Genomic DNA, 18,403 nt, shown 5'->3' with positions numbered 1-18,403 from the left:
TATATATATATATATATATATATATATATATATATATATATATATATATTGAAAGAAAAATTACGGAGTCACTTTACATAACACACATCATGGTGTAGTGTAATAGCACATTCGGATGGTTGCGTGAGATCGTTCCGGAGGCTCTAAAATATTGATGTAAACGAGCAACTAAGCATTAATACTCAAATAAGCGGGTCAATACATGATGAAGAAGGAGGAACAAATACTTGCATACCTGCTTGTTCTAGTTGTAGAGCTTTAAAATGTTGAATACACCACTTTCAGACACTATCGGTGTCGTTTCAAGCGACCAACCGAATGTCCCATCGTTCAGAATTGATAATAGTGTTTTTTGTTTCCTCCCGCGTGTCCCACGTCTTAGTTTTCATCGATACTCTTTACCACGGTAAAAGACACCTATTGATTGTCCTCTGACTCTATTGGCTTTGACCATTGACGGATCTTTTACATGAGTTGCTTTGTAATTATTTTAATTTAAACGTTTTCGCTGGAGTGCTTGTCGACTGCTGTCTATAACATTACTTGCTTTGCCATTTTTGTTTCGGTACTTACGAAAAAGCATGCTGCGACGTCGATTTTAATTAATGATTTCGGTCTCGTTTGCCGCGCCTCGGGCTCTCCGAAGTCTGAGGGGGCGCGGCCCGCGACAGGTCTGGTCCCACAGTGGCGTAGACGGAAGCCCCCGCTTTAGGGGCCTACTCTCCACCTTTAACCAAGTCACAAAGCATTATCAACTCTCTCGCGGGACGTTTCTTTTGACCCACTGAAACATGTCACGTCCTCAATCGCTTACGCTTTGGTCATTACAATGCACTCGTATCCCAGCCTTTTGATCTATAATCGATGTTTCACGGAGGTCTTCCGTCGTGTCCCAACCACATGCTCTGTGAGCGCCCCTCCTTACAGCTCCACAAGGATGAAGAGATCCCGCAAGACACTTTATATTCGGTGGGCAATTAAGAGCCACGATTGAGGCAGTCCGCAAGGCCTACGACGCAATGGTGACGCTTGGCCTTGCCGTCCCAACGTGGGAGCGGCCAGCGGTCCTTGCTCTATGAATAAGGGAGTTATTCAGGATATCAATAAAGTTTACTGCATAGCTACCTACAAAGTGAACGTGAATACGATATGCTGGAGTTTCAGTAGGTCTTGGTGTTACGTATATTACATGTCCACACCGTGCGTCTGGTACAGCAGACATCGCTTCTTCAGAGGTACAACTTAAGTTAAAAAGAAACTTCACAAGTAATAGTGCCAAACTGTGCAATTCAGCTGAGAGTTGAACTCTGTCCTGTTCAGAGTGCTTTCTAGCTTGTATTTATAATACAATAAATGTTGGGGTTTTACGTCCGAAAAGCACAAGAAGGTTATGAGGGATGCCGCAGTGGGCGGCTTCGGAAATCTTGACCAAGTGGGTTCTTTAGTGTGCACCTAAAATCTAATCACACGGACCTAGCTCTAGCATGTCACCTTCATTGAAATGTGGCCATTGCAGCCGGCATTCGATCGCGCGACCTTCAGGTCAGTAGTAGAGGTAAGTATACATGTAAATAACGAGGCCCCGTGGTCGTTGATCTAAAACACGTCTTTACTGTGCAAGGGCTAACTCCTAATTCCACTTCGTTCTCCTCTTCGTTTTTGACCCTGTAGCCACCCTCAAGACTATGCCCCACTATTCTATTTTTAACATCCTCCGAGGGGGAGAGGACAAAAAACGTCACATAAGTCATTTTGTAGCTTCCATTACACAGCTTTTGCACCGGCCGGTTCACCACGTGGCCCGTAGCCAAACTTACGGAGCAGGCTCTAGCTACCCCGTCTCGGCCGGGATGCAGCGACGTCACTCACCCGAGTTTCCAGAACGTCGGAGCAGTGTTGTCTTCGTTCACTATCACAACGTCGCCTATGTGAATCGGTGAGGAACCTTGTTCTGGGAGGAAGTGCGCTGATCGCAGCTGTAGTAAGCAGGCATTTTTCCATCTTGGCCAAAGCTCCGTGCTGATCCTCTTCCGGTACTGCACTCGTCGTTGTAGCTCAGCGTGAGTTGATGTCTCTGCTGTGACACCCGGCTCCGGCATGGCGATGGCTCGCTTTCCGAGCAGAAAGTGCGCCGGAGTTAAAGGCTGCAATTCATTGGGGTCATCCTCCAGGTAGGTCAGGCTTCAACTTCGCATAATGTTGTCGTGAGGCCCTCTACGTCAAGGCTGCTACGCCCTAAGGTCCGCTTCAAAGCGTCTTTCGTAGTGCGGATAAGGCGCTCCCACCATCCACCCCACCAAGGAGCTCGTTCCACAATAAATTTCCACTGTATTCGCGTGTTGGTGGCGTACTCTTGCAACGCAGGGATGACCGCCTTGAAGCTTTGTGCACAAGAACGAAACGTTAGGGCGTTGTCGGAGTACACCACGGCTGGAACACCTCGCCGCGCAACAAACCGACGAAAAGCAAGAATCGTGGTCGCCGTTGTCATGTCGGAGGTCAGTTCGAGGTGAATAGCTCGTGTCACGGCACATGAAAATATCAATATGTATGACTTGTTTGAGTTCTCAGTTGTGCGGACGTAAAGTGGCCCACAATAGTCGATGCCAACAACCGAAAATGCTTGAGCCTCGGTTATTTTCTCTGGTGGCAATGGTGCTACTGGAACAGACACTGCCGTCAATCGTCGTTTTCGGCATGGTAAACACTGCGAAAGCACATTTTTTACGGTCTTCCTTCCCTTCAATACCCAGAATCTTGCCCGGAGTTCGGTCAGAGTGAGCTCGATGCCACCATGAAGAGTGCGGGCATGAGCAGCTTGAACAATCAGGGTGGTGAACTTGGGTTCGGCGGGCAACAGAATGGGATGCCGGATGTCAGGACTGGCGTTAAGCAGGTCGAGCCTCCCACCGACACGGAGGAGTCCATTTGTATCCAGGAATGGGGCCAGGCGAAGAACCGATGACGTTGATGGCAGCTTTTTTCCTTTCTCAAGAAATCGTGTTTCGGCTCTGAAATACTGGTCTTGCACGAGTCTAAGCCAATAACGCTCGGCTTCTTCAAGTTCTAAAGTCGTGAGCGTTCCACCGCGGGGAGGGCTCCTTCTCGAAGCGTTGTGGACGAATCGCTGTACGAAAGCAGTAACGCGCAGAAGCCTGTTGAGCGAGCTGAAATCTTCCGCGCGCACAATTGACGTCCTCGATGAAACAAGCGATGGACAGATCGTCGTGGCTGTCTCAAAGAGAGGCTCAATGTCTCTGTCGTTCGGAAGGTCATGCAGCTTGAAACTGGGAATCGGTCCTGGCGTTGAGATTCAAGGGGGACCGTGCCACCATTTATCCGACTCCAAAAGCGCCTTTGCAGACACGCCACGGGTGAGTAGATCGGCAGGATTCTCGCCGCTGCTGCAATGCGCCCAGGTGTCGGGATTAGTGAGCTTAGATATCTCGGCCACACGATTGCTGATGAAAAGATCTCGATTTCTTCTTTTTGCTCGGATCCAGTGAAGAGGGACGAGGGAGTCGGTCCAAAATCGAGCAGATGCCTGCTGGAGAAGTGGCACGGACCGTACGTACTTCGCTAGCCGTGCTCCACTAACGCAGGCGATCAGCTCCAGTCGCGGCAGGTACATCGTCTGGAGCGGAGCGACACGACTTCGGCTGATGAGCAATCGTGTGACGCATGCCCCGTCGGCAGAAAGCGCCCGAACGTAGATACACGCACCATAAGCCTTAGCACTGGCATCAGTAAATATGTACAGTTCAAATGCGAGCTCTGCACTACTGTTGTGCAGAAACACGTAGCGAGGAATCTGTGCCTGGAACTCTGGTAACTCGGCGCACCACGCGTTCCATGCAGCTTGTATTTCATCTGGCAGCGTGTCATCCCAGGAGTGCTTCCGCTTCCACAGGTCTTGGAAAATTAGCTTCCCTTTCACAGTGAAGGGGGAAAGATAACCGAGCGGATCGTAAACTCTAGCTACAGTTTGAAGGATCGTGCGCTTGGTGGCCGGACTGTTTGTGGCAAAGGAGGCTGCGTTGCGCACTGTCAATGCGATGGTATCGCCTTTACGCTCCCACGGCACGCCCAAAACCTTCATGAGATGGTCATCTCCTGTTTCAGTCTCAATGGCCACGTTGTCGTGGCCAACACCAAGCTTAACCCCTTTCGATAAAACGTCATTCAGGCACGGTTTTGCGACGACATGTGACGACGCGTCAAAAACAACCCGGAGCTTGGTGCTCACTGCATCTCGACGGATCACAGCATGATGCGGCATGTAATAAATGTTCGGGCCTGGAATCTGCTCTTGATCAACTCTTTCGGCATGACCATCCTTGAAATAAGCAGTGATGGCTTCGACGTACTGTTTCAGCAGGTCGGGTTGTTCCCTGAATCGTTTAAGCTGCAGATTTAGTCGACGTGCTGCAAGCTGCCTGTTGTCACTACCGGCAGGAATGCCAGGCTCCTGCATCATTAGGGGCACATGGTAACGACCAGCTTGCTTCCTCAGACAGTGTTCAAATATGTCGAGGTCAGGGTCGTCTTTTACAGTACTTGACCACCGGTTCTCAATACCAATAGTGTCGATGCGCCACATAGCCGATTCATCGCACACTTGATGAGAACCACCAGCCGATAAGAAAAAAACGCCAGGCCTGCGCTGAAACCGCAGCACAGTCACAGCGAAAGCTGGAAGAGTGGCGTTTCTAGAGCCCCTTGTAAGCTAGCTCTCTTGGGGCTACAATACAAGTACACTAGAAAGGTACGCACTACGCCATAAATCACAATTTCTGTGAAGTTGGGAAGCACCTACTAAGCCATTATTCGTCATTCTGCGGAGAAGCGAGCCACCAGCTACACGTCTGTAAGGCATTATGTGCACTTTGTTGACGCGACGACTTATGACGATCAAGAATTATGGCTCAGCCCTTTGTAATGGGTTGGAAGCTTTAAACGGCCCACCAGTTATGTAATTTGCATTGGGTGACGCCCGGTCGCTATTTCCCGCTCCCGTCATGCTGTAGAGCATACGTTGACGTGGGAGAGAGACGGGGGGGGGGGGCGAAGAACTTTACTGAGGCCCCAAGGATATAGATCATGCGCTTATGGGCTTCCTTAGCAACCACTACAACTACACTTGAGAGGAACCCACTACGCTCTAAATTATTGTAATTTTACTGAAACCCCGAGGAAATGGATCATGCGCTTATGGGCTTCCTTGGCAACCAATACAAGTGCACTTGCGAGGAATCCACTACGCTATAAATCATTGTAATTTTTGAGGAGTAGGGCAGCAGGCACTGTGTCATTTTTCGTCATTCTACGGAGAGCCGTGGTACCTGCTAAACGCATATAAGGCATTATGCGCACTTTGTTGATGCTGTGCCTGATGACGATGAATTATGGCAGAGCCGTTTGTAATGGGTTGGGAGCATTCAACAACCTACTCGTTGCTCAATTCGCATTGTGTGACGCCTGCTTACAGAATTCGCGTTGTGCGACGCTTGGTGTTTATTTTACTCTTTTACCACGCTATATTGCATATATGTGGTTCCTTCCCGACATGAAGCCTGTATAGGACCTTTTTGCGAAGCAGTTTCAAGCACCGGCATGGCTCAGAGGTTGAATATTGGGCTCCCACGCAGAGGGCCCAGGTTCGAACCTCGTTCCATCCTGGAATTTTTTTTCTTATTTCGTTTTTTTTCTTATTTCGAGCGATACTGGTAACGGACACCGGCGGGGGCGGTGGCGGCGGCGGACAACTACGGCGCCAAAAAATTCGGCAGATCCCACGTACCATGGGAGTCGATGTTATGCGAAGCATGCGGCGGGAAGGTGATTGTGGCGTAACTTTTTACTGAGCGACACGTTACAAAATGACGCTAAAGATTTGTATATATTGTCACGTGGTCGTGACGTCGACGAAGACAACAGTCAGCACGTCCGAGATGAAACTGTTTATTTGGCCGAACTTGTGGCCGAGAAACTGAGAACTAGAACTACAGCAATACACGCTGTACAATGATAGCGGCGAACAGGGCGTCGTCCGTCGATCGACTGACAAGCGGTGAAGCGCGTCGGCTTTTAAACATGTGCCGTCGAATATTCCAGCGTTATCGCTGGCTGTCGCGCAAATTCTAGAATGAGCTCGAGTGTGCGCGTCTTGCGCGCAATCTTAACAAATGATCTACAATGATCGGGAAGCTTCTCGAACAATGAGGCGCGGTTCGCGCTGAGCGTTGCTGACAGTCTTTGTGGGCGAAAACCGAATAAAGCAAAAGTGATAATAGGAAACGCCCGTGGCAATGCCCCCCTCTGAAAAAGCATCGTCCCGATGCTTAAAACAGAACAGGCCAATGCATGCAACAATAAATAACAAGAATAAAACAACGAAGTACAATAAACAATAATCACAAGCAAGAAAGTACAATAAAAAAGCAAAATGACAGTCCTCAGATTCGCTAACGCGCGTAATATGGTTTGAGACGCACGACATGGACGACTTCAGGTCGTGCACGGCGCCGCTGAGAGTTCGTAATGCCGTCAGGGACAACCTCGTAGTCGAGTGCGCCCAGGCGCCGAAGTACCCTGTACGGTCCGAAGTATCGGCGAAGAAGCTTCTCGCTCAGTCCGCGTCGTCGTATTGGCGTCCAGACCCAGACACGGTCGCCGGGCTGGTACTCGATGAAGCGTCGTCGAAGGTTGTAGCGACGGCTGTCGGTGTGCTGCTGGGTTTTGATGCGCAGGCGGGCCAGCTGTCGTGCTTCTTCGGCGCGCTGTAGGTAGGTGGTCACGTCGATATTTTCCTCGTCGGTCACGTTTGGTAACATGGCGTCCAGCGTTGTTGCCGGGCTCCGTCCGTAGACCAACTTGTATGGAGTCATCTGCGTCGTTTCTTGTACGGCCGTGTTGTAAGCGAAGGTCACATATGGAAGGATGGCGTCCCACGTCTTATGTTCGACGTCGACCTACATAGCCAGCATGTCGGCGATGGTCTTATTGAGCCGCTCGGTCAGGCCGTTGGTCTGTGGGTGGTACGCGGTGGTCCGGCGGTGGCTTGTGTGGCTGTATTCCAAAATCGCTTGAGTTAGGACAGCCGTAAACGCCGTACCTCTGTCGGTAATGAGAACCTCTGGGGCGCCATGACGCAAGACGATGTGCTCCACGAAGAACTTGGCTACCTCGGCGGCACTGCCTTTGGGCAAGGCCTTTGTCTCGGCGTAGCGGGTGAGGTAGTCAGTTGCCACGACGATCCACTTGTTTCCGGTATTGGACGTCGGGAACGGCCCCAGTAAGTCCATCCCGATTTGCTGGAACGGCCGCCGTGGTGGCTCGATAGGCTGCAGAAGACCGGCTGGCCTAGTGGGCGGTGTCTTGCGTCGCTGACAGTCCCGGCAGGTCTTTACGTAACGGATGACATCGGCGGAAAGGCGCGGCCAGTAGTACTTCTCCTGTATTCTTGCTAGCGTGCGAGAAACACCCAGGTGTCCAGACGTCGGGTCGTCGTGCAGAGCCTGGAGGACCTCTGGCCGCAATGTCGAGGGTACCACGAGAAGGCAATCGGCTCGAAGCGGTGAGAAGTTCTTCTTTAGGAGAACACCATTGCGCAAGAAAAACGACGTCAGTCCGCGCGTGAATACCTTCGGAACAACGGTGGTCCTGCCCTCGAGGTATTCCACAAGGCCCCTGAGTTCTGGGTCCGCTCGCTGTCGTTCGGCGAAGTCGTCGGCACTTATGGTTCCTAAGAAGCAGTCGTCCTCCTTATCGTCCTGCGGCGGTGGGTCGACGGGGGCGCGAGACAGGCAGTCAGCGTCGGAATGTTTTCTTCCGGACTTGCAAACGACGGTAATGTCGAATTCTTGAAGTCGTAGGCTCCACCGTGCGAGCCGACCTGAAGGGTCCTTCAAGTTAGCTAGCCAACACAATGCGTGGTGGTCGCTCACAACTTTGAAGGGCCTGCCGTAGAGGTAGGGGCGAAACTTGGATGTAGCCCAGATGATCGCTAGGCACTCCTTTTCCGTTGTGGAATAGTTCATTTCTGCCTTTGATAGCGACCGGCTAGCATAACTGATGACCCTTTCCTGCCCGGCAGTCTTCTGCACAAGGACGGCGCCGAGTCCTACGCTGCTTGCGTCGGTGTGGATTTCTGTATCGGCGTATTCATCGAAATGCGCTAGTATCGGAGGCATCTGAAGGCGTCGTTTCAGTTCTTCAAATGCTTCGATTTGCGCCGTTTCCCACTTGAATTGCACGTCGGTCTTCGTAAGGTGAGTTAGCGGCTCGGCGATTCGTGAAAATTCCTTGACGAAGCGCCTGTAGTAGGCGCACAAGCCTAGAAAACGGCGCACGGCTTTGGTGTCGGTGGGTGGTGGGAAGCCAGCGATGGCAGCTGTTTTCCGCGGGTCTGGGCGAACACCATCCCTGCTGATAACGTGACCCAAAAACAAGAGCTCCTCGTACGCGAAGCGGCACTTTTCAGGCTTCAAGGTGAGACCGGAGTTCTTGATTGCTTCAAGTACGGCTTCAAGGCGCTGGAGGTGTTCGTCAAAGCTTGAGGCAAACACGACGACGTCGTCCAAGTATACGAGGCACGTCTGCCACTTCAAGCCAGCCAGCACTGTGTCCATAACTCGTTGGAATGTCGCAGGTGCCGAACAAAGACCGAAGGGCATGACCTTGAACTCGAAGAGGCCGTCTGGTGTTATAAAGGCCGTCTTTTCTCGGTCTCTCTCGTCGACTTCGATTTGCCAGTAGCCGGTCTTGAGGTCCATCGACGAAAAGTACTTCGCGTTGTGGAGTCGATCCAGTGCGTCATCTATCCGTGGAAGAGGGTACACGTCCTTCTTCGTGATTCTGTTCAGGCGACGATAATCGACGCAGAAACGTAGGGTTCCATCCTTCTTCCTCACTAACACTACGGGAGACGCCCACGGACTCTTGGACGGCTGGATGATGTCGTCGTGTAGTATTTCGTCGACTTGCTTCTTAACGGCGTCCCTTTCTCGCGTCGAAACCCGGTAGGGACTCTGACGGAGTGGTCGAGCATTTTCTTCCGTTATGATACGGTGTTTAGCAAGGGGCGTTTGCCGGACCCGTGATGACGACGAGAAACAGTCCTTGCACTTCTTCAGAAGGCATCGGAGCTGTTGTTGTTGGCGGGCGGGAAGGCTTGGGTTTACGTCGAAGGATGGCTCAGGCATTGCGGTTGTCGTTGTAGCTTCGTCAGAATCTGAAAAGGCAAACGCATCGCTGACAGCCAAGATTTCTTCGATGTACGCAATCGTCGTGCCCCTGCTCAGGTGTCTGTATTCTTGGCTGAAATTTGTTAGCATCACGCTTCCTTTCCCTTCGTACAGCCGAGCAATGCCTCTTGCGACGCAAATGTCACGGTCTAGCAGCAAACGCTGATCGCTCTCGATGACACCTTCGATGCATTCAGCCGTTTCGGTGCCGACGGGAATTATGATGCTGGATCTAGGTGGAATGGTGACTTGATCCTCGAGCACGTTCAGGGCATATTGGCATGGGTTCGTATCCGGCGGTGTCGCTTTCTCCGACGATAGGGTTATCGACTTGGTTCTTAAGTCGATGACGGCGCCGTGGTCACTTAGGAAGTCCATTCCAAGTATCACATCCCTGGAGCAGTTTTGTAGGATTACTAAGCTCGCAGGATAAGTCCAGTTGTTGATGGTGACTCTCGCCGTGCAGATACCAATCGGCGTTATGAGATGGCCTCCAGCGGTCCCGATCTCGGGGCCTTCCCAAGCAGTCCTAACTTTCTTCAACTTTGCTGCGAACGGCCCACTGATGACGGAATAGTCGGCTCCAGTATCGACGAGAGCGGTGACGTTGTGGCCGTCGATCTGAACGTCGAGGTCGCTAGTCCGCCGTCTTGCGTTGCGGTTACGTCGCGGCGTCGGGTCACGGCTACGTCGGTTTGTTCCGCTGCTTCCGCGTTGCGTCGTTAGGTCTACTTCGGTCCGCGAGGGTTCGTCGTCAGGTGTCTGTCTGGTTAGCGTCGTGTTCTGAAGGACTCGTCGCGTTGTCGTCGGCGGCGGCCGCGGAGAATCTTCGGCATTTCGTCGTACAGCAACCGCACCTCCATCGGTTGCTGCCCTTAGTTTCCCGGATACGGGCTAGGCGACCGGCCCCGGCTTGGGCCAGTGTTCTGCCGGCGGTGCGGTGACATGTAGCGGCCCGGCGACGGCGAGCGGGAAGGTCGTCGTTCTTGCCACTGTGTTCCGGTGAGGTAGTCGTCGATGTCGCGAGGCCGTTCGCCTGGCTGCGGGCGCGGCGCGTTGACGGCGAATCCTCGTAGCCCCATCTGTCGGTACTGACAGCGGCGGTACGTGTGGCCGGCCTCCCCGTAGTGGTAGCAGAGCGGGCGGTTGTCAGGGGCGCGCCAGACGTCGGTCTTCCTCGGCGTGTATCGCTGGCCAGCCGGCGGGCGGTATGATGTCGGTGGTGGCGGCGGTGGTGCCTGGCGGCGGAACTGCTGGGGTGGCGCGGCGTCTTGACGTGGGCGAGGAGGGGGGGCGTTGCGTCGGGCTGCAGCAGCATAGCTCATGGCTTGCAGCTGCGGCGGTGTCGGCTGAGGAACCCCCAGTGACTGTGTGATTTCCTCGCGTACAACGTCAGCAATCGACGTAACTTCCGGCTGTGCAAACGGCGCAAGCTTTCGCAGCTCCTCTCGCACGATGGCTCGGATTGTGTCGCGGAAGTCGTCGGAGCCGAGGCCATGAACAGCTGCGCTGTCTTGAAATGCGCGGCGATTGTACTGCCGTATGCGCATCTCGAGCGTCTTCTCGATGGTCGTTGCTTCCGAAACGAATTCTTGAACTGTCGATGGGGGGTTCCGCATCATCCCGGCGAAGAGCTCCTGTTTGACTCCTCGCATAAGAAAGCGGACCTTCTTGTCCTCGGGCATGACAGGGTCTGCATGACGGAACAGCCTTGTCATCTCTTCCGTGAAGAGCGCCACGTTTTCGTTCGGCATCTGCACGCGGGTCTCGAGCAGAGCCTCAGCACGCTCTTTCCTGACGACGCTCGTGAATGTCGCAAGGAACCTCGTGCGAAAGATATCCCACGTTGTCAGGCTTCGCTCTTGGTTCTCGAACCAGGTCCGAGCGGCGTCTTCCAGAGCGAAATAGACATGTCGTAGCCTGTCTTCGCTGGTCCAGGCATTAAAAACGGCGACTCGGTCGTAGGCTTCAAGCCAGCTTTCCGGGTCTTCGAACGACGATCCGCGGAAGGTTGGCGGCTCCTTGGGCGTCCGGAGAAGGATCGGTGCGGGCGGCACAGCGTCTGTCATCGTCGCTTTGGTCGAGGTCAGGATCTTTGTTTGCCTGGTCTTTTCAGGTAGAGGCCCGTGCTCTGGCGGTAGACCTTGTTGCCTGCGGCTTGCTCGGCGATCCGGGTTTTCTTTGCCGTAGTCCTCCTCGCGGCTTGGGCTTGGGTCAGCGCTTCGCGGGGGCGTCCGGATCATGGAAGAAGCAGCACCTCCACCAGATGTCACGTGGTCGTGACGTCGACGAAGACAACAGTCAGCACGTCCGAGATGAAACTGTTTATTTGGCCGAACTTGTGGCCGAGAAACTGAGAACTAGAACTACAGCAATACACGCTGTACAATGATAGCGGCGAACAGGGCGTCGTCCGTCGATCGACTGACAAGCGGTGAAGCGCGTCGGCTTTTAAACATGTGCCGTCGAATATTCCAGCGTTATCGCTGGCTGTCGCGCAAATTCTAGAATGAGCTCGAGTGTGCGCGTCTTGCGCGCAATCTTAACAAACGATCTACAATGATCGGGAAGCTTCTCGAACAATGAGGCGCGGTTCGCGCTGAGCGTTGCTGACAGTCTTTGTGGGCGAAAACCGAATAAAGCAAAAGTGATAATAGGAAACGCCCGTGGCAATATCTTATACGCACACATGTTTAAGAGCTGCATATGTGTTATATAAGCAGTTGTTTACGGTTGGGTAACGCTGCCAATGACAACGTGGGTATTACCAACACCAGAAGCGGTAAGCTGATATGTAGTGCTTATACGTGTCCTCAGGCCTCGGAAAGTCTCAAGTTCCAGCCATCGCCGAAGGGGGGCGAAAAAATCGACCCCGTCGCAGCTAAAAAACAAACCATAGTGGCTCCATTCAAATCTGCCCTCGGCAACGCCAAAAAAACCGCCAGAGGCGCCGTAATAAAAGCAACATTTAAGAGAAATACAGCTATCATTGCCGCATAAAAGTGCTTTTTCTTGTGTAACTGAAAGTAATGTTTGAATGATGAGTAAATTTGTTGTTTAGTGATTGAAAACATCTCTGCCTTGTCGCTCACCGCTGACGGCCGGCGCGCGGTAGCGAGCAAGCGGACCGTCGCTGTGACCAGTGACGAAGCGCAAAAAGTGCGCCGCTGCGTCTCGGGTGCCGCAGATAACGCGCAGAATATGCGCAGTTATCGTCCGATGGTTGGCAGCTGGTTTGTTGCTCCCCGTTTTCTTGAGAATTCTATCGTTAATGTTGTCTAAAATACGCATGAAAGCTTTTTAATTCACCGATGTAATCATATTGCAATTATGGTGGGCAGTCGGTGTGCTACTGTATGGTGCCGCAGGAGCTGCGATACCAGCGAAGGCGTCAGTTTCCACAGGTTCCTCGACGATGGCAGGTACACGTACTTTCAAGCTCAGCGTTTTTCTTTCTGCTTTGTGACCTCGTTAACATATCACACTTCACTGTTCTCGCTTTTGAGTTGTATGCTAACACGAGTGGACAAAGCTGCTATTTCACTTGTACTTGCAAGGTCTGGTGGGCTCAAATGAACGAGTGAATTATGCGATGGCATGAGCACGACTTTGCCAGACTGTTGATGAAGCCTACTTTCCAGTGGCGATGTCACAATAAGAGAATGGCCGGGATAGAAAATCGTTTCTCTCTTCTCTGTATTTCTGCACATCTTTGAGGCCTTGCATATATCCCATTTATGGGTTGTTTCATCGGTATCACGTGTTAAAAAGCTCATGTTTTCTGCCATTCTGTAGGCATCCACTATAATGTGATTTCTTTGCGTGAACCTGCTTGGTATTCTCAGCCTGACCGCAATATGTTGTAATAACAACAAACCCGGGGGTCTTCAGGCGTACTCGTTGAAAGCAAGTACTGAAACTGTAGCAAAAAAAATGCTGATGCTTTACGCCTGTCCTACAATACAAGTTGGTTATTGTGAGCGCTAGCTGACGGTGGAAACGGGCAACAAACGTCATCTGATTTGTTTCGTCTCTTTGAAGTACCGCGAAGGCTAGTCGTTTACGAGCTCACGATGTCTGAACAAGGGCCTTTTACCACTTGCTCACTGTCAATAAAGATTATCGTTCCTTCTACTCACTCTTGAATTGTTCTTACTGGTGCCAGTTGCCAATGTATGCCTTTCGGCTCCATGTAACCTTCGTACGCACAGGTACTGCGTTCCGAAGGGCGCTTTGGCGTGCTGCTGGGCGTATCGACGCGCTCAAAACAAGCGGGCGAAAGATAACGAGACCTCCGTAGCCCTACGCGAGTCCCGGCCTCTTCCGTCCACTTCTGTTTAAAAAGGATAGAATAAAAAACCAGCCGAGGCACCCGCGTATGCGCATACGCACCCGGTACAAAAAAAAGGCAGCCATTTGCTTTTTTCTACCTACAAAAAAAACAATAAATTTTGTTTTCCGCTTCCTGTTCACGCAGCGCCATCTCTTGGGTGCCTTCGGTAGTTCCATGCGCTACCGCTGCTTATCTTTCGTACCGTTGTCAAGGCTACAGTTTCCCTTCTCTAAACTGGTTCTTTATTCTATGGTGTCCTTAGAACGCACGCGCGTTTCACGAACCCGTGTGCATGTGTGCAAGAAGTTCTTGACAGTTCTTGAACAAGGGCATCAACACCGTGATCAGTGAGCACCAGCAGCTGGTCATGACTTGTTATAGGATCCGGTCGTGATCGTGGTGAAGAGGGGTCCATGTGTATTGAAGTATGTGGTATAGTAGAGCTGTTGGAATTCGTGGATGCCTAGGTCATTTCGTCGACGAATTGTCGGCCGACAGAGACGGCGACATGTCGGAACCTGAAGCCACCTTTCGCGTTGGTGTGGCATAGGTCGTCGAGGCTGGTAGGCCTGGAAAGTGCTACGTAGACCAACATTAGTGGATGGTGTTTGTCCTATTCGTAGACTACCTGGGGCTATGTGGCCTACGTAGCCTAGTCTACAAATGGCTGTCAATCAATCTGACATCATCCTCGGTCAGCATGAGGCCATCGCCCAGCCTCTTAAGAAATGAAGAGGACACTTTGTCGTTCTGATGGACAAAGTGCACTTTACGATGCGGTGATCTGGATATCATATGTAACTTTCGTTATTGTATTCCTCCGGGGTCGAGCAATGCTTCAATATAGCTTGCTGAATCATAGGAATACAAACGTAATGTTTATTAGACTGCTATAAAAGCGGAGCCAACACTGGAACTACAGACGTCAATCTGATATGATGCCCGTATTGTAGGAGTACACATCGTAGGAGTATCATGTAGTGTTTATTGCTTTCTTGTAAAATTAGATAGCCAGCACCACAACCACAAGTGACGTTGCACCACTATTACGCCTGCGTAGGCTGTTTTTCCAAACCAATTTATAGACCTGGCGTGGCTCAGTGGTAGAATACCTGATTGCCATGCAGAATGCTTGGGTTCGATTCCTGCTGGGATCCTAATGTTCATTATTTCCATTCGTTGAGTCAACGCTGCCGATGTTGGTTTTACTTAACTCTCTAGCATTTAAGTTACCAATGTCTGTTTTCGCCGTTCCTGGATAGACATAAACTGTCAATCACCTGTGGCGCATACCCGTACACCGCGGCCCGTGGTAAACGGGTATGTGCCACACGTGTCTTGTGGAAAGGGTTTGACGACGTACGCGACAGGATTTTAACTTTATTTATGGCATTACCCGGCAGTTATATTCGTCAAATCCTCTTACCCTCCCATGCAAATTTTGGTCTACACCAAGTTAAGGAGGCGATCATGAGAGCACCCAGACGTAGGCGGCTAGATAGATAGATAGATAGATAGATAGATACGTAGATAGAAACGCTCAAAGTGCCAGAGGTTCGCTAAGAAATGCTTCGCATTTAAAACGGCCGGTGAAATGATCTCATAACAGCTTTCCCTGTAAAAATCACAGCATATCCACGGAGTGAATGATGATGAGTGGGCGAAGCTGCGGAGGTTCATCGGTAAACCGTGAATCTTCCGTGAATTGTGCGCAGTACATCATCACCGACGTGAGATCGGGCGCATTTATACTAAAGGTTCGATGAGTTATGACGACTTGCAGCTCACTTTAATTTTACATGTACGCTGTGAATTTTCATTGTTTAGAAAACCATTGCTTTAGAAACATCTGGCGTTCTTTCGTTTTGCTTTTAGAAAACATCTGGCGTCTTTCGTTGGTTTATTTCATCAATCAACGGCGTTTTGAACAAACTTTTTATTATTTAATCACGCACAGGAGAAATCTCACCAGGCACTACCTTGGAGGTAAACAATGGCTGCTAATGGGAATGAGAGACAGAAGAAGTCGGCTTTTAGCTAACACTTACACTTCTACTAACGTTTCCTACTGGAACATGCCAATGTCTGCTAATGGGGAATGAGAGACTGAAGAATTCGGCTTTTAGTTAAGCGCACGCTGCGAATTTTTTATTGTTCAACAACGCACAGGAAAATTCTCCCACCGGCACCACCTTTGAGGTCAAGATCTGGTACTAGCGTTACGACTGGTTACGCACTACTACGACTACGAGGGACGAACGGGTGCCGCTTTAAGGAGCTTCGCTCCTAAAAGGGCACTAGTTGCTGTAGCTTCGTAGTGCGAGCTACTGCCCTGCACAGTCCACCCGAACGACGTTTCCACGGCAGTGAGTTGCTCGTTGAGGCGATCATTCTTTCCCGTGGCGACCTTCCAATAAGCGTCCGAGCCAATTAATATGCTGACGTCCTCTGGGTGCCAAGTTTCCGGGTCAAACATGTCCGCAGCATCATACCTCCGGGCGCTCAACAACTCGAGCACTTCAATGTTCAGCGGTGGACTTGTCACGGTGCACACTTCGGGGACTTCCAGTGCTTCCAATGCGACGGTGCTGCCGTTAAAGTGTCCACGCAGCGTGACAGAGACGCGTCGACAACGTAAATGATTCCGTGGCTTGGCATTTCCAAACGTTACCAATGACAGCTCTTCCCTGCCAATGACCTTACACTGCAATCTCTTGGAAACATCGGTGCGGATGAAAGAACGCTGGCTGCCGCTGTCAAGCATCACACGCACCAGGAGCTCTCGCGGTCCGCTCTCCGCCCAAACACGGCCCGTCTGAAGCAGCACGGACTTGGCTTCTGTAGCGCTGGTTGACGCCGTAGTTACTGTCGGTGAGGTAGAGCCGGACGAGCCGCCCGGTACTGTTGGTGTAGGAGCAGCGGTCGTGTTGACGGCCCGTGACAGCTCGCAAAGGACCGTTAGGTGTCGGCGTTGGCACTTGTTGCACGTAAGGTTCAGGGAGACTCTGCAAAACCGTGCGACATGATTGCGCATTCTGCACTTGTAACAGCACCGAGCGTTAAGCAACCTGGCCCGTTTCTCGTCGGCGTATAAGTCGACCGTACACTCTGCCAGGCCGTGACCTCGGCTGTCGCACAGTACACAAGGCGTGCGCTGCTGTAGAGATTCCGTCGCCGCTAGCGCGGATGCCGATGGAATGCCCTGCGAAGATCTTGTCGGCGAGCTCATGTCACCAGGTTCCGTGATCGAGTTCTGCGTATACGATGACGCCGCTTCTTGCTTCCCTTCCTCACGCACTTCAACCTGTATTTTCAGGAACGCTAAAATATCGGTCGCCTTGTGCGTTCTCGCTTCAGGGGGTGTGGACTCTGCTGATGCATTAGTACCACGCGTGCTCTCCTCCTTCTTCTTCTGTCGGTACATTATCCTCAAGTCTTCTGGCAAGCACCTCATTAGCACCCGATGCAGCACCACAATGTACTGCTCAGGTGGTACACCAAGACCTTGGAGCGCACTTACGCGGAAACGCGCAGTGTCATGCAGCACCCGAAGCTTCTCCACTTCCTTGGAACTCCTCACGGGCGACAATGCAAGAAGCTGGTCGATCTGCTCGTTGACTAGTAATTCTTGTCGACCGAAGCGGTCTTTCAGTGTGGTCACGGCAATTTCATAGTTATCAGCCAGCCTGATGCCTTCGATAGCTCGCTTGGCCGCTCCCGGCAGGTACGTCAGCAAATACTTAAATTTCTCGATGGGCGGCAACTCGGTGTTCTCGTGAATCGTAGCGCTGTAATGGTCCCAGAATTCTTGCCACTGACGTAAATCTCCGGCATACGTCGGGACCTGAAGCGTTGGAAGCCCGACCGACCGGTAGCGTGGCGTACTGACGGGTCCTGGCGGCGCCTCAGCAGATCCGATGTTGCTCTGGGTGGCTGCTACCCGGTCGTCATTGGGTTCACTCCTAGACGGGCCGCTGAGACCGGTCGCCTGTTGACGCTGTGACAGGAAGAACTGCGCATCAGCAATCGCGTACAGAATCTTCTCGTGGTAGTCGCATGCGCCCTCGACTTCTCCTTCAATAGCCTCGTCTTCCGTGAGATCGAGAATGTCCTTGTCTAGCTGGCGGAGCTCAGCTTCTTTCGTCTTTAAAACAGCGACTTGCCTATTGACCTCACGCGCCTCGGTGTCGGGGTCCTGCAGCAGTCCTGTCAGGAGCGTAATATTCCGGGAGACGCTGGCCCTGACAGTTCCACGCACCTTCCGAAGACGCTCGGTCGAAGACATCGTTATCCAGCACTGACCAGTTCCCAGGTTTCACGGCACCAAAAATGTAAATAACGAGGACCCGTGGTCGTTGATCTGGAACACGTCTTTACTGTGCAAGGGCTAGCTCCTAATTCCACTTCGTTCTCCTCTTCGTTTTTGACCCTGTAGCCACCCTCAAGACTATGCCCCACTATTCTATTTTTAACAATACATATAAGAATGTAACATGCACTTGCAAAATATGCAGGCCCTCGTATATAGTTAATTATGGTGTCCTTTCCGTAACTTGTCACGTCCGGCCTTGTGAAAGACTTGCAATGATGCAATAACCTGTCATGATGCTCTGATGGTTCGCGAATCAGAAAAAGAATGACCTTATTCATTGACCTTCCAAATGCATTACTCTGTTTTGAGCAACAACTTAGTCTAAGAAGTAGAAAAATTGCTGCTGTTTCATATTTCTCGACAATATATGGTTCGAACGCTTTGGGAGGGTGCAGCAGACGACGCCTAGACTAGCGTGCCGTGAAAGCCAAAAGTCATGAAAGTCCAAAGCAG

The 18,403-nt window shown here is 51.6% G+C and overlaps 1 protein-coding gene across 1 annotated transcript; it reads right to left on the bottom strand.

Moving 5' to 3' along the window:
- Positions 1 to 3,313: 3,313 nt before the first annotated feature.
- On the bottom strand, positions 3,314 to 17,863 carry LOC119398627 (uncharacterized). The gene is made up of 3 exons (XM_037665460.1): positions 17,837 to 17,863; positions 15,884 to 17,773; positions 3,314 to 4,468 (listed from the first exon to the last, which is right to left on the bottom strand). Exons 1-3 carry the CDS (start codon positions 17,861 to 17,863, stop codon positions 3,314 to 3,316), a joined length of 3,072 nt encoding a protein of 1,023 aa, XP_037521388.1.
- Positions 17,864 to 18,403: the final 540 nt, after the last annotated feature.

This window comes from Rhipicephalus sanguineus, chromosome 7 (assembly GCF_013339695.2).
Source record: "Rhipicephalus sanguineus isolate Rsan-2018 chromosome 7, BIME_Rsan_1.4, whole genome shotgun sequence".
NCBI lineage: Eukaryota > Metazoa > Arthropoda > Arachnida > Ixodida > Ixodidae > Rhipicephalus > Rhipicephalus sanguineus.
Note: the sequence above shows the minus strand (reverse complement) of the source record. Positions and strands in the feature narration are given on the sequence as shown.